General features: G+C 42.6%; 1 protein-coding gene and 1 pseudogene across 2 annotated transcripts; one reads left to right on the top strand and one right to left on the bottom strand.

Moving 5' to 3' along the window:
• Window positions 1-2,595: 2,595 nt before the first annotated feature.
• On the top strand, window positions 2,596-9,882 carry BCL2L15 (BCL2 like 15). 2 transcript variants are annotated; one of them, XM_004002344.6, is made up of 5 exons: window positions 2,596-2,709; window positions 2,785-2,945; window positions 3,260-3,381; window positions 6,258-6,482; window positions 7,363-9,882. In XM_004002344.6, the coding sequence occupies exons 2-5, from the start codon at window positions 2,819-2,821 to the stop codon at window positions 7,378-7,380; spliced, it is 492 nt and encodes a 163-aa protein (XP_004002393.1). In that variant the 5' UTR covers window positions 2,596-2,709; window positions 2,785-2,818; the 3' UTR covers window positions 7,381-9,882. The 2 variants fall into 2 exon arrangements, with proteins under 2 accessions (XP_004002393.1, XP_060269058.1); XM_060413075.1 differs by having other exon boundaries at window positions 6,258-9,882.
• Window positions 8,300-23,611, bottom strand: part of LOC132659461 (large ribosomal subunit protein uL1-like) — a 74,093-nt pseudogene continuing 58,781 nt past the window's right edge.

Below are 23,611 nucleotides of genomic sequence, written 5' to 3'. Positions count from 1 at the left end.
TGGCGTTGCAAAGAGTCAGACATGACCGAGTGACTGAATAACAGAAGCAACAATTTAAAAATCATCTCAGTGAAGAACTGACTTTTCTTAACTATCACCTGGTTTTACTCATTTACAAGCAAAATGAATAAAGCTTCCCTAGTGGCTCAGATGGTAAAGAATCCGCCTGCTGTGCAGGAGACCCGAGTTCGAACCCTGGTCAGGAAGACTCCCCTGAAGAAGGGAATGGCACCCCATTCCAATATTCTTGCCTGGAGAATTCCACAAACAGGGGAGCCTGGTGGGCTATAGTCCATGGGGTCACAAAGAGTCAGATACGACTGAGCGACTTCACTTTGATGATCATTTTACAGCTATGGACCAGCAACTGTTAGATGCCTCCATTCCCTCCTTTTTGAATTGGAGTTCTGTTACAGTTATTCTATCACTTTTTCATAGGTTGAGTATTTGGGGGTGAGGAGGCAAAGAACATTTTTTCTTAGTTACAGGTCATCACATTGAGAGGAGCTGTACCCCAGGATCCTCATTCACGTGCAGGCCTGGTGCAGAGGACAAGATCCTGGATTTTGAGCTAATGATATAATGAGATGAGGCTTTGGGAAAAAGATGACCAGAGCAACAAGAGAAACAAGTGAAAGTGAAAAAATTCTGGCCTCATTTTTCAGTAATAATTAAGAGTACAATATTTGAACTACACGAGTGAAGGGTATGTGGGCTGGGGGCAGGGAGGGGAAGGAATGGTTGGAAGGGTATTCCATTGAAGGCCCAGAGAGAAATAAATAAAGGAGGAAGTTTTACCCCACATTGCTCATGAAAGATATACTTTGGTTCTCTAGCCTTATACCATTGACTGTACGAAATAATGTAAAGGATATATAAGATTATGCAAAGATTAGATTCCCAAAATTGCATTTGCCCATATGTATACCAGTAGTGAAATAAGGAAGGTGGGTTATTATTATGGGGAAAGGTTTACTATTGATAGTAAGACATACTTGGTTTTAAATTTCTGTTCTACTGCTTACTGATGCCACTTACCTTGGGGAGGCTATTTAACACCAGCTGGATTGTATCTTACAATTTTTTTTTGTTTGTTTTTGTGTATTATTTTGGGAGTATGTCATAAATGTATTTGTTGGAATCCTTAACTTGTCAGTGGCTAGCTCTAGTGTGAAAGGACATTGGCCTAGAATTATCTTTGCAGAATCTTCTGACATTAGAGGTCTGAAAGCTACTTAGACACTGTTTTTAGCTTTAGTGATAACGACAAATAAAAATGACCCTTTAGCTATATAATTCCTAGTCCCAAAGGAATGTATGATCTTTTTTTTTTTTTAAGAATGGAATAGAAAGCAGAAGATTGGCTCTGATTATTTTGCAAGCTAGAAATTCCACTTAGAACAATTAACTTACTGTTTATGCTTGAATGTCATCCTGCTAGTTCACCAGGTCAGAATACCCTGGAAAAGTTGATAGGTTTGAGTGCTGCTTCTGAGACACAAACCCAGAATCTAGGTGTAGCTCCATTAAGAAGGCAACCACTAAAAATAAGTGTCCAGTCCTGAGAACCTGTAAAACACTGATGGAGTCCAGCCCTGTTGGAAGACCCCACTTAATTCTATTAGAGAATAGATCCCAGATTCCTTTCATCTCGGTGATTAGACCCTGGGCTAAAAGAAAGACATTTAACTCTTGCTATATTTCAGATGGGTTTCCCTGATGGCTCAGACAGTAAAGAATTACCTGCGAAGCAGGAGACCCAGTTTACCTGGGTCAAGGATATCCCCTGGAGAAGGGAATGGCAACCCACTCCAGTATTTTTGCATGGAGAATCCCATGGACAGAGGAGCCTGGATGACTACAGTCCATAGCGTCGCAAAGAGTTGGATGTGACTGAGCAACTAACACACACACACACGTACTTCAGATGCTGCTTGACTCTTCCACATAACATTATCTTACTTAATCCTCATTATTTCCCTGTGAAATACTTTGTATTATGCCCATTTGCAATTCCTCAAATGCCCCAATTTTTATTCATCTCCTCAGCTTTTATATGTCCTGTTCCCTCTATCTGGAATGGTTTTACTCCTCCTCTTTGCCCAATGAGTCCTCACTTGTCCTTCAGAGCTCCTCTCAGATGTTACGACTTAAAGGAAGCCTTCTTTATTTTGGTTTGTTTCCTTATTACACACTATATCTCAATAAGCACAAGAAATTATGTGATTAGTTACTTAATATCTGTCATTTATGTCCATGTGTGAGCCCATGAGGATAGGAACTGCATCTGTGTCATTTTTCTGGATTATTTATATGCCAAGTATGTGCAGTTCCTTACACACAGGTACTCAGTCAATGATCAGTGTGCCATTGTGGCAAATGAATGCTGTCAGGAGTTGAATGTTTGTGTAATATAACTTCAAAAACTTCTTTCTTTAAATTAGACCATACCCAGAACCCAACAGGAAGTTTCTTAGTGATTATTACCCAAGAGGCTCTTCCTTGTCTCTTTCAGTTCTGGATTGGCTATCTCACTAGTGTAAGTTATCCATTAACCGTGGCTTGGGTGTGGCTCTCAGGGAACTGAAAGTCTTCAATAAGCCTCCCCAGCTGTGTGCGGGTGAGCTCTGTAGAACAGTCTCGCCCTTTCTGAGCAGCTGCTTTGAAGACAGGTGGAAGGAAAGACTCCAGGACCCCACGTCCCATTAAGTAAGTTTACATGAGGACACATCTGGTTTACCAGGGTTTCTGACTTCCTGCTGAACTGAATTGCTTGTTCTGTAGGAAAGCAAAACTTGACTGCAAACATACATCTAAAATGAAGAGCCCCCGAACTTTTGAGGAACAAACGGCATGCATAGTGGACGCTCTCCTCGCCGACTTCTTAGGCCCCGCTTGGCAGGTTGGTAACCGGACCCTACAATGTGCAGAGGAACCAGATGCAGGTAAGGCTTCTGGGCCTGAGGTGGTAATTGCAAGTCTGTAAGAAAATCGGAATCTGCTAACTTATTTCCTCTGAAGTCTCAAAAGGCAAACTAAGTTTTCAGCAATATCTGAAGTCCCTGTAGCAGGGAAAGAGATTCTCAGCGAAGGGAGAATTTTTTGTCTATTGGTGTTGACGCTATAGTAAAGATTTTCTTGGGAGGATGGGGACTGGATTGTTTAGAAATCTAGAGAACTTTCTTCAATGCCCAGGTCCCTGGGGCTTGCCATCACTTTAGGCATTGTGATAAATGTGACTGTGCCCCATCTGTTTTAGGGGAGGTTTCCTCTTTTGATGTGGCCATCATTGCGGGTCGCCTTCGGATGCTGGGTGACAAATTCAATGGAGAATTGGAAGCTTCTGCCAGAAATGTCATCGCAGAAACCACTGGGGGACAGGTCAAGTTTCCACTACTTCTTTCTATTATTGGCTTCTTGTTTATTCGATTTCAGACACCGTTCTCTTACTATGCCAATACAACTGTGACTACAAATGTTCTATGAAAAATTTGGGGGCTTATTGCATCCAAGGAGATGCAGCAGGAATTCTTCAATTCTAAGTCTTTAGCAGTTAATCAAAGACAAGGTGATATTGAGGTGAAAAGCTTTTGGCACAGGCTCATCAGCCTTCTGATTGTTTCTGATTGTTTTTCATCAGAGCTGTGTTTTATGGCAGAGAGAGTGTGTGTGTATATATATATATATATACACTCTCTCTCTCTCTCTCTCTCTCTCTCTCTCTCTCTCTATATATATATATATATAGCACTTTATTCTTGGTAAAACATTCTATTCTTTTAGCACCTTTTAAAATATTTTGCTGGTGAAAGTGAAAGTCGTTCAGTCATGTCCCAACTCTTTGTGAACCCACGGACTATACAGTCCATGGAATTCTCCAGGTCAGAATACTGGAATGGGTAGCCTTTCCCTTCTCCAGGGGGATCTTCCTAACCCAGGGATCGAACCCAGGTCTCCCGCATTGCAGGCGGACTTCTTACCAGCTCAGTCACAAGGGAAGCGTTTATTTTGTTGGTAGTGGGCATCTTGTTTCCCCACAAGATCCAGCAATAAAATTATATACAGGAAGGATAGGCATTTGACAATTCTGATACAATGGGGAATAAGTACTTACAGCAGCCCACTTAGGTGTATCTGGCTTTTCATCAGAGTCCTGATTCTTGGATTCTGTATTGGATATAAATACCATAGACCATGTTTTAGATGAGGTTGCTGATTAATATCAATAATGACAGCTAGTATTAACTCATTACTTCCCATGTGTTAGACAATATTCTAAATGTTTTACACTTATTATCTCATTTAATCCTTACACTACTTTATGAGGCATCATAGAAACAATTGTAGTGCAGCTTTTCCCCATGTATGTATAACATTGTAAGAGCAAACATCTAACCCAATTTTGTCCACTTGCTGTATTCACACAACTTAGATTGTAGAACCTATAGGCCAGGTGACCCCAACCTGTAAGATCTAATCCCTGATGACCTGAGGTACAGCTGATGTAATAAAAATAGAAATAAAGTACACAATAAATGTAATGTGCTTAAATCATCTTGAAACCATCCCCCACCCCTAGTCTGTGAAAAAACAATCTTCCACAAAACTGGCCCCTGATGCCAAAAAAGTTGGGGACTGCTGATCGGTCCTCAATTTTCTGACTTAATATCCATTTAAGCAGATAAGGAAACTGCGTGTGTGTGCTTAGTCACTCAGTCGTGTCTGACCCTTTGTGACCTCATGGACTGTAGCCCGCCAGGCTCCTCTGTCCATGGGGATTCTCCAGGCAAGAATACTGGAGTGAAAAAAAAAAGAATACTGGAGTGAGTTGTCATTCCCTTTTCCAGGGGATCCATCCAGGGATCAAACCTAGGTCTCAGGCATTGCAGGCAGATTCTTTACTCTGTGAGCCCCCAGGGAAGCCCAAGGTTCATGTGTACCACATAATTCCATTTCTGTATATACCACAGCATGCTTGCCACCAAATGGCAGGTTTCTCTCCTTCACCATAAAATTGACTGCCTTTTCATATTTTGACCTTATTTTTTATTTCAATGTGGACTCATGAATTCCTACTTTATTCAGTGGGTTATAATCTGTTGCTATCATTATTTATTTGTGTGCCCGAATTGCCCCAGATTCTACCAGTAGGAGTCCTTTCAGTCTGGACTGTGATTTTGGCATGTCCCTATCATTCTCCAAGAACTACTTTAATTTCTTTTACAGAAGATCTTGTATTTTCCAAGCCACAACCTGAAATTAGCCATTTTCCCGGGAACTCTGATTTCTGTTTACAGAGAACAAAATTTGGAAACCAGGATATGGGCACTCTCACCGTGGATGCCCTTCTCAGCTTCTTTGGGTTCTGACACCCTGCTGTGACTACCATGGGCCCTCTGTGCCACACCACAGAAATCTTTCTTGGCCCCACCTAGGGCTTCCCTTGTGGCTCAGCTGGTAAAGAATCCACCTGCAATGTGGGAGACCTAGATTTGATCCCTGGGTTGGGAAGAGCCCCTGGAGAAGGGAAAGGCTACCCACTCCAGTATTCTGACCTGGGGAATTCCAAGGACTGTGTAGTCCATGGGATCTCGAAGAGTCAGACATGACTGAGCAACTTTCACTTTCACTGGCCCCAAATAATGGCTTTTGGATCAGACTTTCGGGGAAGGATAAAGGAAGAGGAAAAGCTTAATCTATTTTTTACTTTAGAGTTTCCAAGACTTCAGTCATTTAAGCTAGACATTCAGGATTTGACTAGCTCTACTATCATGTACTTAGGATTTTTCTTTCAAATCATTTTTTTTTCTTTAATCATTTTTTCCATCCTGAGCAAATTGTGGGTTTGATGGGCTACTTATGTTTTTTTCCTAATACCCATTGCAATAAATTAAAAAATATTACAATAAGAAAAGTTTATCCATTTACTCTTTAAGATTACCTTATGGGTGGAAGGGGAGTTGGACGAAGAATGGATACATGTATATATACTGTTGAGTCCCTTCGCTGTTCACCTGAAACTCACAACATTGTTAATCAGCTATATCCCAATACAAAATAAAACATTTGAAAAAATATTATCTCAAAATAAATTTACTTAATTAAAAATATGATCAAGGAAAAAAAGATTACCTTAAATACAACCAATGTGTCCTTGCCGTTCTTTGAGAAACACTTGCCTTACTGGATTCCTGCAACTCTAGCCTCCTGTACTTTTTTAGTGATACTCCACTGATAGATTTTCTGTCTTTCCCCAGGCAGTTACTGTACTTCAGAACACAGTGAAATCTCTCAGCAATGCCTGGTGTACCCAAGATTCCAGCTTGGCTTACGAGAGAGCCTTTCTGGCAGTGTCTGTGAAGCTTCTTGAACATGTGGTCCGCATGAATCCTGAGGTGGCAGGACAGCTGGCGAGGCCCATGACGAATATGATCAATGGCAACACTGCCATCCGAGAGTACATCCAGGGCCAGGGAGGATGGGTAAGTATTTTGGACCCCTGTCTTTGCTGGATATTGGCATTGTTTTTATATTAATATATATATTTATATTAATACCTGAGACTCCAGTTCATGGTTCTTTCTGTCAGTTGGAAACCATGTGGGTAAATAGGACTTCCAGCTTTGCTGAAAATGACAGGATTATTTGGTGGGGGGTGGGGGGTTGCCATGGAAAAGGGGAGCAGTCAGAAGCTCAGCCAGCAGGTCTTGGACCCCAAGTGTGCATGCTTCAGTCATGGCCAGCTCTTTGCGACCCTATGGACTGCAGCATCCCAGGCTTCTCTCTCCATGGGATTCTCCAGACAAGCATACTGAAGTGGGTTGCCATGCCCTCCTCCAGAGGATCTTTCTGACCCAGAAATCGAAGCTGCATCTCTTGCACTGTCTCCTGCATTGCAGGCAGATTCTTTGAGCTGCTGGGGAAGCCCTGGACCCCAGAGGCAGGTTGCCTAAAATACTGACTGCTAACTTTGTCAAACTAATTTCCACTTCCTTCACATAATCATCTGTGATTATATTTATGGTGAGATTGTAATGTCAGTCTGACTTTGCTCTACCCCTTGGTAAGTTTCTGGATCTCCTTCCCCTAACATCTTTTGGGTGTATGTTGAGGAAGTTCAGAATCACCTTACTATTGTCTAACCAAGAACAATGACATCTGCTGTGGTGGTAACGATAGGCGGCGTTCTAAGCCTCTGCCTTAGAGCATCTGCTCTGTGGAACATGTGTTTTCATTTCCAGGATGAGCAAAAGCCTTAATAGGAGCGGGCTTCCCTTGAGGTGTCTACAGGTCTTTCTGGTTTCTTAAGGGAGTTCCTGAAGACCATCCCTTTGATTGTAGGATATTCATTGTCTTTCCTAGGAAAATCTGGAGGGCTGAAGAAGAGATGGAGCTGTTTCCCAGCCTGAACAGGACTTCTTTGACTGATCAGATGATTGATCTCTGGTGATTAAAATCAAGAAACAACCAAATAAAAACCCTTTCTCTTGTACAGCACTTAATTTAGCTGAATAATCTCTTTTCTACTGATTGTTAAAGTTAGGAGCATCTCCCAGAGGTCTACAGAGGTCTACTTTCTGTTTTTTCATGAGGGGTCTTCCACAGTGACGCAGTAGTTTTAATGAGATTTTTAGTGCAACAAAGACCTCCAGATGCAAAGTAATGACTTTAGAAGTGGAGTTCCAGGCAACAGGGCAGGTTGCTGGAGACAGTGTAGGGAAAAGGGAGCCCACAGTGAACCATTCCATCAGATTTAGCTCCATCCTCTGATAAGGCATCTTGTCTACTAATTTTGCAGTCTAAAGCATTTCAGGGAGATCTTTGGTTTAGAAAATCTTGTTATTTTAAGTTGAGGATTTTCTTTTAAATTCATAACCTAAATCTCATGTTAATTTCACTGGAGCCAAATTATATTATCTATTGTCAAGGCTGGAAGCAAGAAAATAGCAATCTGTTCATCTGCTTTTCTATTAGGAAGGCCAAAAAGCAACAGACCAGTCACTGCGTTTCTATCACTACAGAATACAGGAAGTGCTGGCCCCCTTCTGGGACTGTAGGGCCATCTTATCTTAGATGAAGCTAGCTGTGTACATGCCGCAGTGTTTCTCGAAGTGCAGTTCACTTACCACTTGTGGACGTTATCCGTTGCTGATTTCCAGGCTGTATCCCTAGAGATTCTGTTTTGGTAGGGGTAGGCTGGGCCTAGGATCCTACCTTTTTAATTGGTCCCACTGGTGATTCTGATGTGCATACAAATTTTTAGAACCATCACGTTCGAGCAAGGGTTGGGGAATTACAACCCACAAACCAAATCAGCCCACAGCTTTTTTTTTTTTTAAAGAAAGTTTTATTGGAATGCAACTACACTCACTTGTTTACATATTACCTATGGCTGTTGTAGCATTGCAACTGCAGAGTTGAGTTATGGCAGACACCATGTAGCCTGTCCTGTAAAACCTAAAATGTCTACTCCCTGGCCCTTTTCAGACCTCTGCTCTAGAGCTCCATGACCATTTCTCCTTGAGTAATTTAAACTCTGTTGCAATCCTGATAATTCTAAAAGAAACCGTAGGTAGGATGACTCTTTTTATCAGAATTTAGTTTGAGTGTTTGTTATTTCTTGCATAATCCACACTTTCTCTAAAACAAATCAGTGAACTCCTGGACTCCTGAGTATTCGACAGAGGTGTGTATTTCCTTGGTCCTGCCACAAGTGATTGGACCTTATTGGAAGTAAAACATATGGTTTCTATGATCTGTGTATCACATAACAGTTCTTAATAATCTCATGGATTAATAGACAGTCATCAAGTAGAGACTTCTTCATCTCTAAGCTCCAGAAACTAGATGACTTACCTAAACATCAAGAAGGAAAGCACTACTGTTTAAGTGAGGCGTTAATGGCTTTGGCTTAAGTTTAACAAAGCTAACCACATCCCCTCCCTTCAACCAGCCAGCTATCTGGCTCCTCTAGATGTACAGACATACAGATATAGTGCTGCTAATATATTTTGACTTTTTCAAGTTATGCTATTTCCTCTATTCTTCAATAAATTAAGTTGGTAATCCAGAAATGAGATTTCATGTTTCTCTTTAGTAGAAATTAGCTTTTCTTGCTACCAACTTCAGACACTTGATGTATTCCTTTGTCCCTTACATTACTGTAAACCTAACATGGTGGGTTTTGTGGTATTTGACCTCTTAGGTGAAATCATTATTTTCACTTTGACTAACGCTGTTCTGTTCATGAAATAAAATTCTCTCTGTGCGTTTGATCTAATTCTCAGCAAGTGGAATCTAAATTGAATGATATAGCAACAGGAAGCAGACTGCTGATTGCCAAGAGCAGAGATTGGGGATTGGGGTAGAGAAAACAGGTGAAGGTGGTCAAAGGGTACAAACTTCCTATGAGAAGTTCTGGGGATGAAATGTATAGCATGTTGACTATAGTTAACAATCTTGTGTAGTCACCAGTCGTGTCCAACTCTTTTGCAACCACATGGACTGTAGGCCTCTCTGTCCGTAGGATTTCCCAGGAAAGAATACCAGAATAGGTTGCCATTTTCTCCTCCAGGGGATCTTCGTGATCCAGAGATTGAACTCATGTTTCCTGCATTGCAGACGGATTCTTTACTGCTGAGTCATCAGGGAAGTGCATGTTTATCAATACTATAATATATATTTGAATCTAATGGAGTAGATTTTTAAAATTCTCAATGCACACACAAATTGTAGCTATGTGAGGTGATAGGTTTGTTAACTAACTTTATTATGGTGATCATTTTACAAACATATATCAAATAATTGCATTGTATGCCTTAAATTTACACAATGTCATATCTCAATAAAAGTGGAAAAAAATAAATTGAATGATAAGTATTAGAGGTCAGCAGTGTCCTCTTTTTATTCTTCCCCCTCTTAGCCATGCCAGCTTCCTTTTGTTGTCCTGTGAGGCCCATAAAACATCAGAATGTGAATCTAGCTCCAAGTATACTGTAGTATCTTTTTGGGGGGCCATGCCACACAGCTTGTAGGACCTTAGTTCCCCAACCAGGCCACACCAGTGAAAGTACAGAGTCCTAACCACTGGACCACCAAGGAGTTCCCCTGTTGTGTAATACCTTGAGACAGAGGATATGGTGCTAGGCAAATAGATAAGGCAGCTCTGTCCTGGGTGTTGTGTTTGTTGCTAGGCCACCCTCTGTCCTAGGAGAGCTGAAGTGATTTGGGCTGCGTGAAAGAAACACTGTAGCCCAGAGATCATGAATGCATTTAGACTGTCTGATTTTAACAACTTGATTTCACCATAGACAAATCATGTGACATTGGGCAAGTAATCCAACTCCTTTGTGCTTATGTTCCCACAATAGGATTATTGTGAGGGATAAATGATACAATATACATTGTGAAGAGTTTAGCCTAATGCCTGGAATATGTTAAGCACTGCTTGAACAATTCAGAGACTCTGTGGTTTGAAATTCATAAAGTTCTAGCTGGACTTTTTTCTCTTCATTAATTCTGCCTCCCACAAAGGCAAACCAGTCTTATCTTACATTTCACCTCAATGTGATTCTAAATCTGACTTATTTTCCTTCTTCCGAAATCCATACCCACAAACTCTGACTCTTTATTTCTATCGACCTTTCTTATCCCCACACTTTCCCAGATTGCCATCCAACTAACTCAAAACCTCAGTCATTTTTCCTTTCTCCCTCTCTCTGGCTCTATGCCCCCAGTTAGTCTTGCTCACTATTCCTTCCTTTTTGTCTTGATTCTTCCTACAAGAATTTATTACCACCTGCTGGGACTTCTGATAAAACCTCCTAGTTATGCTTTCAGTTGATCATCCTGTTGAAAGCTTGACCCATTCCAATCTGTCCCATGTATTACCACTAAGTTGGCCAGAGCTGTGACTTTTTTTTGTCCCTTTTTGGATCTGGTATAATTCATTCTGAAATTTTACATGCCACTAAACAAGATTTTGAAACTTTAATAAAGTGTATCAGGACTTCCCTGGTGGTCCAGTGGTTAAGAATCTGCCTGCCAGTGCAGAAGGCATGGATTCTGTCTCTGGTCCAGGAAGACTCCACACTCTGCAGGGCAACTAAGCTAATGTGCCACAACTACTGAGCCCACATTCTAGAGCGTGTGCTCCACAACAAGAGAAGCCACTGCAGGGAGAAGCTTGTGTACCACAACTGGGGAGTAGCCCTCACTTACTGCAACCAGAGAAAGCCTGTGTAGCAACAAAGACCCAGCACACCAAAAACAAATAATTAAAAACTAAAATAAAAATCCCTTTAAAAATGTATCAGATGGGGGCACTTACTGTTTAAAAACTACAAATCATTTTCCCAAAGCATTGCTATGATTACCATTCTGTTGAAATCTTTCAGTATAAGGTAACTGGATGTATTCATTACCTTGGTGATGGTTTCATGAGTGTGTACACATACCAAAACTTTTTATGAAAGTTTGAAATGTGTAGTTTATTGTATGTCAGCACTACCTCAATAAAGGTTTTTTTTTTTTTTTAAATCAATGTTTTCCTATTTCCCATCAAATAAAGCCTGACTTTTCAGCCTGGTATTCAAGTTCCCTCAGGGTCTGGCACCAACTGCCTTTTCTAGTGTTACGGATCAAGACTCTTTTCTCCATAAGCCATGCTCCAGTCAAACTGAGCCATCATTAAGCCGCCCTCTGCCTACTGCTCTCTGTTTTCTATTGCTTTCTCTCAGGCTCTCCAGACATCTTCAAGACCCAGTTCAAATGTTCCTTCCTCTGTGAAGACTATACAGATAAGGGATTTCCCTGGTGGTCCAGTCGCTAAGACTCCACACTCCCAAAGCAGGGGGCCTGGGTTCGATCTTTGGTCAGGGAACTAGATCCCACATGCTTGCATGCTGCACCTGAAGATCCCACATGTTTTAACAAAGATCGAAGATCCCAAGTGCAGCAACTAAAACCTGGGGCAGCCAAATAAATAATTTGTTTAAAGGCTATCTAGATAATCCAAGTAAGAAGTGATCTTTACCTTCTCATAATAGTTTTTTTTCTGGCTCTGACTCTGACTGTCTTCTCATAATTTTGTTTGCACCACATCTATGGTCTTATCACAAATGGTCTTGCTGCTAAGTCGCTTCAGTCGTGTCCAATTCTGTGCAACCCCATAGATGGCAGCCCACGAGGCTCCCCCGTCCCTGGGATTCTTGAGGCAAGAACACTGGAGTGGGTTGCCGTTTCCTTCTCCAATGCATGAATGTGAAAAGTGAAAGTGAAGTCACTCAGTTGTGTCCGACTCTTAGCGATCCCATGGACTGTGGCCTGCAAGGCTCCTCCGTCCACGGGATTTTCCAGGCAAGAGTGCTGGAGTGGGGTGCCATTGCCTTATCTGACAAATGGTCTTAAATTATAGTTATTTGTGTGTTTACCTTTTTTGGACATAGTTGGCTTTTTAAGCAACCTCTACATCTGTTTCACTTTGATAGTATATTTCACAGGGTCCTTAACACTAGGCAGATCTCCCCATTCTTACCACTTGTTAAGAACATGAGCCAGGCAAGGCTCATTCTTTACACCCTGCTGATTATTCAAGCTCCTTTTTTTGGTCTGCTTTCTAATTGCTTTTGAACCAGTTCAAAAAACTCTTCATTGTTTTTTAATCTTAATATAGTTGAAAACTTCTAGAACAGCAGGTAACCCCGTTGTCCTGAGACATGTTAATAAACTGGGGGAAATACTCTTGTTCGATTGAGTGTGGTAAACACTGCATCTTATATCCTCCCTCTGCATTCGTGATATAGCATAGTGGAGGCACTGAAAAGTCCTGAAGTGAGGAAAACAGTTAAACTTTAACCTAGGTCACAAAAATAAATATAATTTAAGACCATCTGTGATAAGATCATAGATGTGGACCTCTCAAATGTGTGTGTGGGTAGCAATTTAGATGTCCCATGATAACATCAAACTCATTGTGTTTAAAACAGGACCACTTTTTTTTCCTCTTTAAACCCATTTCTAGGTAAAGCCATCCTTTCCTCTCCCTGCCAAGAAGTCAACAGTGAAGGCCCCCATCACGGGGATTATTGAAATAGTCTCCCAGACCCGCCTTTAGGTTTGAATTACTCCAAACTCATTTCAGAGTAATATTACAAACATGCAAAAGTGATCATTTTGCTCAGAGGTTTAAAACTGGAGAGTGGGTCTCTGTTGCTTGTATCAGGAGAAAATGCAAACCATTTTAGAAGCCACACAAGGTCATTCATGATCAGGCCCCTTATCTGCCTTTCTAACCTTATTTATTGCTTTCCTAGCCTCATTACCCTCCTTGTTTCAGTCCCACCAATTCACCTAAGTTGCTTTCATTTTCAAGATTAATATTTATTAATACCATTTTCTTGGACTGGATGCCCCTTTCGCCTCATATCCCTCACTCCCTCATTTCTAGTGACTTAGTTCAAGATCACACAGACACTCTGCTTTATCCAGAGCTCGGGCTTTGGTTGGTTCTTGGATGGGGCTTCCCTGGTGGCTCTGATGGTAAAGAATCTGCCTGCAATGCAGGAGACCTGGGTTTGATCCCTAGGTTGGGATCCCTGGGAAGATCCCCTGGAGGAGGGAATGGCTATCCACTCCATTATTCTTATCTGGAGAATCCTGTGGACAGAGGAGCCTGCAGGGCTACAGTCCATGGGGTCGCTAAGAGTTGGACATGACTGAGTGACTTGACTTTCACTTTGGATGTACTGAGCACTCATGGGCTGACTCTGCTAATCTGTTCCTGCCAATTCCCTCCTTCAGCTGGACCTTCATCCTCCTTTTCTGTTCTAAAGAAGTACAGCCTTGACACATTAAATAAGTTCTCCTCAGCTCCTGAGATTTGAGGTCAAGTGTATGGGTGTGAGAGTTGGACTATGAAGAAAGATGAGCGCCGAAGAATTAATGCTTTTGAATTGTTGTGTTGGAGAAGACTCTTGAGAGTCCCTTCGACTGCAAGGAGATCCACCCAGTCCATTCTAAAGGAGATCAGTCCTGGGTCTTCTTTGGAAGGAATGATGCTAAAGCTGAAACTCCAATACTTTGGCCACCTCATGCGAAGAGTTGACCCATTGGAAAAGACTCTGATGCTGGGAGAGATTGGGGGCAGGAGGAGAAGGGGATGACAGAGAATGAGATGGCTGGATGGCATCATGGACTCGATGGACGTGAGTCTGAGTGAACTCTGGGAGTTGGTGATGGACAGGGAGGCCTGGCGTGCTGTGATTCATGGGGTCGCAAAGAGTCGGACACGACTGAGCGACTGAACTGACTGACTGACTAACTGAGACTTGGGTTGTATCCTCCCTGCCCACAGCTCCAAGTGGGAAGGTTGCTCAGCTTCTGAGAGGCTCCATGTTTTTATTTGTACAATGGCCCGGATGATAATCCCTATCTCACAGGATTGTCGTGAGAAGTGTGTCAGAGTCTGTGGTAAGGCAGTTGGCACAGTGTCAGGCAGAGGCTCTAAAAACTTCTCCTGAGCAATTCACCCATCATTCTGTTGCAGTGAAAAGGAAAAAAGAAGAATGAGTTTTTCCTGTCTTTCCTGAGAACAAAGAAGATATCAGTGAGCAAACCTTATCACTCCTGTGCTAAGTCACTTTAGTCATGTCCAACTCTTTGTAACCCCGTGAACTGGGGCCCACCAGGCTCCTCTTCTGTGGGATTCTCCGGGCAAGTACACTGGAGTGGGTTGCCATTCCCTCCTCTAGGGGACCTTCCTGACCCAGGGATCGAACCTGTGTCTCTTATGTCTCCTGCACTGGCAGGTGAGTTGAACTGTGGTGTTGGAGAAGACTCTTGAGAGTCCCTTGGACTGCAAAGAGATCCAACCAGCCCATTCTGAAGGAGATCAACCCTGGGATTTCTTTGGAAGGAATGAGGCTAAAGCTGAAACTCCAGTACTTTGGCCACCTCATGTGAAGAGTTGACTCATTGGAAAAGATTCTGATGCTGGGAGGGATTGGGGGCAGGAGGAGAAGGGGATGACAGAGGATGAGATGGTTAGACGGCATCACTGACTCAATGGATGCGAGTCTGAGTGAACTCCGGGAGTTGGTGATGGACAGGGAGGCCTGGCGTGCTGCGATTCATGGGGTCGCAAAGAGTTGGACATGACTGAGCGACTGAACTGAACTGAACTGAGCTCCATCTGGGAAGCCCCTTGATCACTCTTAGGTTTACTTTATTTTTTATTTTTTGGTTTAGTATGGTTTATTAAGCTGTGCCTTAGTACAGACGCTGGGGCTTGCCCATGGTGCTCTTAATGTACACGGCCCTGACGTTCTGCCAATTTTTCTTGAGCAATGATACCAGGAAGTTGACAGCTAAGTGGATGTTGTACACAAGCTCATCATCTGTCATCAGCCAACAGCCACTGCCAGACACAGCACCTTCTTCATCTCGAACTTGATCGTGGACTTCACTTCAACTTTGGCCACCATGTTCTCATTGTGGGTCAGCAAGGAAGGGAACTTGCCAGCCTTGTTCTGGCCTGGGCCCAGGATTCGGGGGATCTGCTTGATCAGAGACTCTGAAGCCAAAAAGGCATCATATTTCTTGGCCAGCTTCTTGACCAGTTTCTTATTCTTGTTGAGTTTTTTCAGTGCCTCAATGTCCATGTGGGGGATATCCACAGCCTTGGCCTCATCACAATGCTGCTGGTCCCCCAAGACACGCATGGAGAACTTGGGGCGGGGAGTGGACTTAAGCCTGACGGTGCCCGAGAAACGTTTGTCCTTCTGAGGGTCATAGTTCTTCAGGTTGATCTGAAGCGCCACCGTCTCCAAAACTTTCCGCGCTTGCGCTGGTTCCCATGCAGGACTTCCCGCACCGCCTCGTAGAGGGTGTCGCTGGAGACTTTGCTGCTCATAGTTCCCTAAGCCGCGATAACTGGAAAAGAGCTTAGGTTTACTTTAAACAACTGTTCCTAATCTAGTTTGTTCCTAATGTAGTCTGTAACTAAGTTTGCTTTTCTGCCCTCTAACTCTGCATTAGCTACCTTTTGTACCTATTATTCTTTGACTCTATGCTAATTACATCCTATATCTGGTGCTCACCTTTACAGCACTCTCTCTGCAGACCCCACCTGGTAGTTTTTCTCCTTGTATTATAGAAAGAAGGCCCAGGAGCGCACTACACAAAAGACAGTGGACAATTATTGGGCTACCTGACACCAGCCCGTGACTATTTTTGAAACAATGCAAGAGGAAGAATACAAGATCTTTATACTTTTGTTCTTCATCACCTACCCCAGCTTGGAGCCCTCATCATGTATAAGCCTTTAGACTCCTCATGGAAGTTGGGGGCACAGTTCTTGGGCACGAGCCTGTTGTGTCTGCCCTCTGTTGTCTAAGGATTAATGCCACCTTTCTATTTCCTCCAAACTGCCTCTGTATTTTTTTATTCAGCTTCAGTGGGCACAGAAACCCAAGACTTTTGGCAGCATCAGCTCCTTCATTCTGCAAATGGTTGTATGCTTCCTCTGCTGGCATGTGCCTAAGACAGGAGGAACGAGGGCAGGGCACAACCACTGAAAGAGTGACAGCCATTGAGGACACAGCAAAAGCTGGTTAGAACTTACTAGGCCCACGATAGCAGGAGATTTGACTTCCAGTGGACCTTGATCATTATTATTCACTCATTGTAATACATCAGTTGGGTCACACACACCACAGGCACCAGGACATTTATGACTGACCATAAAAGGCCAAAATTGGGTGGTAGCCCAATTCCTTGAAATCCCCACCCCTTCCCCAAAGTAGCTGGCATAATTTTGCCACTCACTGGCCTATGAAATTACCCAACCCATAAACACTAAACACGCCCACACCTCAGGGCACTCTTGCCTCCTGACACAGACCACATTCTGTCTATAAAATGTGTATCTCTGCTTTCACTTCACTATGGCTCTCTTGAATTATTTTCTGCCTCAGAAAAGGACCTTCACTTGGAATCTACCCCAGAGGCTCACCCAAGACCTAGAACATGATCATCCTCTCATGCCTCATTTTCTTGCAATCTCTTTATAAAAGATATTAATAAATCCACTTCTTGCCTATCACTTTGCCCAGGTGGCCAGTGGTAAAGAATCCACCTGACAATGCAGGAGACGCTGGAGACATGGGTTTAATCCCTGGGTTGGGAAGATCCCCTGGAGGAGGAAATGGCAACCCACTCCAATGTTCTTGCCTGGGAAATCCCATGGACAGAGGAGCCTGGCAGCTACAGTCCACGGGGTCACAAAGAGTCGGACACAACTGAGCAACTGGACATGCATGCGCATGCACCTTCCCTTACTAGAACAAAGGGTCCTTGAATGAGGACAATTTGTTGTTCACTTCTGAAGCTTCCCTCTTCCCCATTCTCTTGCATGTATAGGGATTTCATAAATATTCATTAAATGGACAAATGAAGGAAAAATGAATGACCAATCAAATGAAAACTGAGACTTCAGGTTTGATTATATTTTGAACAAGACACCAAGCCTCACTAAGAGCTCTAACTCTATCAAAAAAAAAAGGTGAATTTCTTCAACTGAAAATTATCAGTTGACCTTTGCCTCTTGATTGTTTCTTAAACCAAAGGCAGAGTGTGATTCCTTGCGTAGCACATGGGAAGTTGACTGTGAAGCTCATGACTGGTGGACTGAAAAACATAATGAGATCCCAGAATGCTGCAATGACTAGAAGCCGATTGGAAGATGGGTAGGGGACTTTCCAGCTGTGGATGATGTGAAAACGAGCAAAGCAAATTAGCTGCATTAGAGGTGTTTTGATTATTATTGGAGTAAATTGCTTTACAGTGATGTGTTAGCTTCTGCTGTATAACAACTTGACTCAGCTATAAGCATACATTTATCCCCTCCCTCTTGAACCTCCCTCCCACCTCCCAGGTCATCACAGACACCAAGCTGAGCTCTCTGTACTCTACAGCAGCTTCCCACTAGCTGTCTCTTTTATACAATATTACTAATTACTAGAAAAGTGCAAATCAAAACTATAATGAGGTATCAGGACACACTGGTTAGAATGGCCATCACGAAAAAAAAAAAATCTACAAATAATAATTGCCAGAGATGGTGTGGAAAACAGAGGTGTTTTATAAGCCTCCTCAGTGTTCATTTCTAAAAAGAGAGGTAGTTGATTCTGGAGATAAAGAAGGTCATTTCTTTCTGGGCCGCTGAAGCCCTTTGGGGGGGACTCTGCCTCAGTAACAGCACCATTTCCTTTATAACACTAGCCCTGCTGCTTGGTCAGCAGCATTCAGGGAAGTACTGTTTGCCAGGTTTCTGGTCCTCCCTGTAGGGAAAGCCCATCTGCTCCTGGCATAGTGAAGGTGCCCAGGCAAAGACAAGCAGAGACTGTGCCAGGCAAGAGACCTAGAGTTAACCGATGGAATGAGTAACCAAGTCAGAGTGGATGTCTCACCAAGGCCTAACCACAATAGTTAGTTATCACAGTAGAGCTATTTTAGGTATGCTCAAAACCATGTGAAGTCCTGTGGGCCACACAAATGTACAGAAGACGTTATCATTGCCTTTGATAAGCTTAAAACTATAAGAGGCATTTTATATGTTTTCCTTTGAATAATTTCCTCTTTTAAATAAACTTATGGGAGACAAAGAACGCATGGAGAAACTAAGCTTCCATAGCCGAACATAAAGACATACTGAAGAAATTCAGATTTAGAGAAATTCATAGTGAGATGGAGTTGGGGCAGGATCTTTGAAGCAAGGAGTAACTAACTAGGCTTTATTTTCATCTTGGCAAAAACCGGGGGAAATGATGAGAAGTAACCAAAGATATCGGAGAAGGCAATGGCAACCCACTCCAGTGTTCTCGCCTGGAGAATCCCAGGGATGGGGGAGCCTGGTGGGCTGCCGTCTATGGGGTTGCACAGAGATGGACACGACTGAAGTGACTTAGCAGCAGCAGCAGCCAAAGGTATGGCCGTAGAATGAACAAAGTCTTAGCGTGATGTGGTTGGATAGGTTGGTTGGGGATATTTGATGAGGAAGGGCTTGGTGACAATCTGAGGAAGCTGTACCGGTTCCCATCGACTATCAGTAAGGACTTCTGTTGTTCCGCATTAAAGAGAAGTCTTCACTTTTTAAAAAATTTACTTATTTGTCTGTGCCAGGTCCCAGTTAGGGCATGGAAGCTCTTTGATCTTCATTGTGGTGTGCAGGATCTTAGTTATGGCATGTGGGATCTAGTTCCCTGTTAGGAATCGAACCTGGGCCTCCCACATTGGGAGCATGGAGTCCCAGCCACTGGACCAACAGGGAAATCCTGAGTCTTAACTTTTATCCAGCCTTAGTTACCAACAGATACTAGATTGGGAAGATACAGATAGGAAGAGGACTAAGAGCTTATCACTGCAGGAATCCAAATGTGAAATGGGGATGCTGGTATACATGGGAACAGAGAAGACAAGTTGAAGTTGAAAGACATGATAACCAAGAAGATGCTTATGAAGCACTGAGTGATTCACAGATACGCAAAGGCTATATAAGATCAATGGTCCTGGGATATAAGGGAAGGCAGGAGTAGTGAAATTAAAGCCGAGACTAATAAGTGGCTTTTCAAGGTAAAACGTGCCTCCTCAGAGAGAAGGAGGTTCTGAGAAAATGGAATGTCTTTCTTGTCTAGTTTATCTTGTCCTAATGATTCACTGATATTCTCTTTGGTTAAAGATTTTTTGTCCTCTAACTCCCAATCCCCATGACACTGATGTTTCCCCTTAAACTGGCACATTCCCCTCTGGTCGGAACAGGTGACAGAGTGATTGACGCCCCTCCCTGTTGTCATCTTTCTTCTGAACAAATACCAGCGGCAGGTGAGGCAGCAGTGAGATGTTCCTTCCTGACTCCTTTTCAGGCGCTACAGTTTTACTTTCCACTTGAGCCCGCCTTTGATGGTTCTGATAAAGTGTTTATGACTCTTTTACTGCATGGAACTGTTGTGTTCACTTAGGGTTTATGCTGGACTGGTTTAAGTGGTTCATTGTAAAAACTCTTTGATTCTTTAAGATATTTGCTAATCTTTGCTGAATGACCTGTTTTCCTTCACCAGCTCTTGATCTACCCACAAGATACAAATGAGTCAACAGAATTGTTATCAAAAAGAATTATGCTCCTATTGTCCTCCAGTACCTGTAAAAAGAAGTGTGAACAATTAAGTAGTAACCTAGATTTATTAAACATAAAACAAGTGCTTTGTTTTCACCTTCAGTTTGTTTTTTGCTTGCTTGAGTGGTCTGCTCAGGAAATGGCCTTTTGGCTAAGTGGGTTTCTGAGGTTTAGTTATTTCACGATATTTCTATATCTTTGGTTTGAGAGTGGAACAGAATCCTGAGCATTGCTGCTTGGTTTTAAAGAAGATCTGCAGTTCTGCTAAGACGCTATTTTCAGATCCTCATACGTTGGATCTCAGCAAGTTTTTCTTTCTTATTGACTTTCTTATTTTCTTTCTTATCTCTATCTTATCCCTCTAAAAAGAGAATAAAGTTAGAAAGGGATTATTCTGAAATATGGGCTCAAGGAAAGTAGATGTAAATTTTATTCTATGAGCTGTCTGTCACTTTACCAGTCAAGTTCTGATTTTGATTGAAGTGAAGACATTCTAAGGTCACAGAGTTTATGTAACTGTAGGTCTCTCAGCTGTCCAAATATAGGAAATCACTTTCTTTCAGGGTTATTCTTTCCTACTTTGCAAATAAGCAAATTCATTTGGAATATTTTAATTTTTATCAGTAATTAAATCTATATCTTTAGTTCTGAGATGCTTTATGAACTGGTTAATTGTTTTTCATCATGTTCTGGCTTGTTCACTATTGTATATGCAAGCCCTTAATATAGTCCAATACTTAGCATTCAGTGGAAACTCAATAAATTTTTTGAACAGATTAATGGATTTTTGCAAGGGTGTTTTTTTTTCTAATTTAAAAAATGGTATGATAATTTTAAAAGAAGAACTTTAAAAACCATCCTTAATCCCAACACTTATTCAATTGATTCTTTTTTTTTTTTCATCTTTTAGTCTTCATTTAGCCATGTGTGTACTTTCACATGGTTTTAGTCATGGTGAACTTGAAATTTTGTCTTTAAGATTTCCCCAGACTTCCCTAGTGGTACAGTGGATAAGAATCTGCCTGTCAGTGCAGGGGACATGGGTTCTATCCCTGGTCTGGGTAGACTCTGCATGCCCTGGAGCAGTTAGGCCTGTGTGCTACAACTACTGAGTCCAAGCGCTGCGACCACTGGAGCCTGTGCACCTGGAGCCTGGGCTCTGCAGGAAGAGAGGCCACTGCCATGCGAAGCCTGTGCGCCACACTCGCTGCTACGAGACAAAGCCTTGGAGGAGCAGTGAAGACCTGGTACAACCAATACAAAGATAAGTTTCCCCATATTTTTGTTTTTAAAAAGCCAAATTGAATTGTATTATCTAGAGCAGCAAGAAATTCTAAATTTAAAGCTAGTGGGGAATAATTTGAGAACTGTTACTCTTGGATGCGAAGAGTTGACTTAGTGGAAAGACTCTGATGCTGGGAAGGATTGGGGGCAGGAGGAAAAGGGGACGACAACGGATGGCATCACCAACTCGATAGACATGAGTTTGAGTAAACTCCGGGAGTTGGTGATGGACAGGGAGGCCTGGTGTGCTGCAATTCATGGGGTCACAAAGAGTCAGACACGACTGAGCGACTGAAAGGAACTGAACTCTTGCTACGTAGTTAGAATAGAAAAAGGAGTCCAAAATGCTGATGGCTAAAAGACAAAGAAAGGAAAAAGCCCACGAAAATGGAAAAACGAAAAGCCACGGACTGGACTGAGAACCTCCCGTGAAACAAACAGGCCCCCTTCCTGGCTAGCTCTAATTTGCATAGGGCAGGCTCAGCAGGGAGGAGACAAAACAGATAAACAGAGGAAGCCAAGAAGGATTGAGGCCTTGAGGATGTACTATCCTTTGTTTATGGAATAAATAAAACTCTGAGCTGTAACAAAGAGCTGTAACACTGGTCCGCTGTTTGAAATCTTTGTGGTGGTGAGACAGAACTGAGGAAATTACACACTCTTCTGACATTCTGCTCTCAACAAGTGTTGAAAATACGGTTCATTTTATTAGGTGGACCTAAACTGAAATTCTTCATTGACTTCACATTGCCTGTAAGCAAGATACCTCAGTGACCTTTCCTTCCCTGTTATGAGGCTCAATAAAGCAGTTGCAGCCAAATAGTGTTCAGAATCATTTCCTAAAGAAAGTTTGAATAATGTTGTAAAACAGAAAGGATTGCTAATAGCAAATAGAGGAAGTTCCAACAGCACATTTCCAAATCTTCTTCACGATTATTTCAGACTCATTTTGTTAACATCTTATTTACTGATCTTCTGTCCTCAAATAGAGACGTTATACTGATTTTTGGTTCGTTATCACACCAAATGAGACACGCTTGGGTAGGCTTGTACCCATTGAGGAGAGAACTCATGTAAGCTGATACATGGGAGCTTTTTCTAGAACAGCCTCCCTATCAGGGCCAAAACCCTACCTGAACAGTGTGGCTTCCAGAATCAATGGCTTTTCTCCAGGCTTTGGTTGCAGAGTATATATATCTTCTCTAGAAATAGTTCTTCAGGCTTTCTGCCCTAAAAGGTGTATTACTGTCAGCAAAGTGGTTGATTTGACTCTTTTTCTGTTCCTTCATATTTTACTGGGACTTCCCAAGTGGCACTAGTGGTAAAGAACCCACCTGGCACTGCAGGAGATGCAGGAGACCTGGGTTTGATCCCTGGGTCAGGAAGATCTGCTGGAGGAGGATGTGGCAACCCCTTCTTGCCTGGTTACTCTCTTTCTGCTCTCTCATATTTTACTAGCATGAACACAGGGGATTTTGTGTCAGCTTCCTGGTCAGGTCCTCTTCATGGGGGCCACTGTGCTCGTGGATCCCGTGTAGGCCAGGGCTCTTAGTCTTTATATCCAGAAACCAAATGAAGCTCAGAAAGTGCTGGAAGGTGGGGGTGGGGGTCCTGAAAAGCTGTACTTCCCTTACTGGAGGTGAGCACTTCCCCAGCCCTGGGAGAGACACAGACTCTCAGAAGCAGCTGACTTTGCTTCATCTGAAAGAGAGTTAGGTCTATAGGGCAGAAGCAAAAATTCAACAAAAATGCCTTCTCTGATGGACAGACGTTTGCCACTGATCACACTGACAAGAAAGCTATAGAAGGTGTCTTAACTCTAAACAGTGTCTCCAAACTGTTTCCTCTTCTGGACCCACAAGAACTTTTACGGAGTTCTTTTGGGACATGAGGAAATAGAAGGTGTCAACAGGGGAAATGAGAGGTGGCAGAAACCATCCAGGAAACCTGTAATTCTGCCTTTTCTCTAGGTAATTGCCGTTTGCTTACAGGCGATGGAATGGAGTAGTCTCAGAGATAAGCAGACCACACATACGTTGTGTTCTAGCTACCCTCTTGTTTGTTAAAAACCTGAACTGCAACCAGGTTGCTTTCCTGAGAAGGAAGGCGCTAGGGCCCAGGAGTGAGGGTGCTGGCTTTGTTGTGTGACCACAGAGG

This window comes from Ovis aries, chromosome 1, assembly GCF_016772045.2.
Source record: "Ovis aries strain OAR_USU_Benz2616 breed Rambouillet chromosome 1, ARS-UI_Ramb_v3.0, whole genome shotgun sequence".
In the NCBI taxonomy this organism is placed as follows: domain Eukaryota; kingdom Metazoa; phylum Chordata; class Mammalia; order Artiodactyla; family Bovidae; genus Ovis; species Ovis aries.
This window is presented reverse-complemented; position numbering and strand designations above follow the sequence as displayed.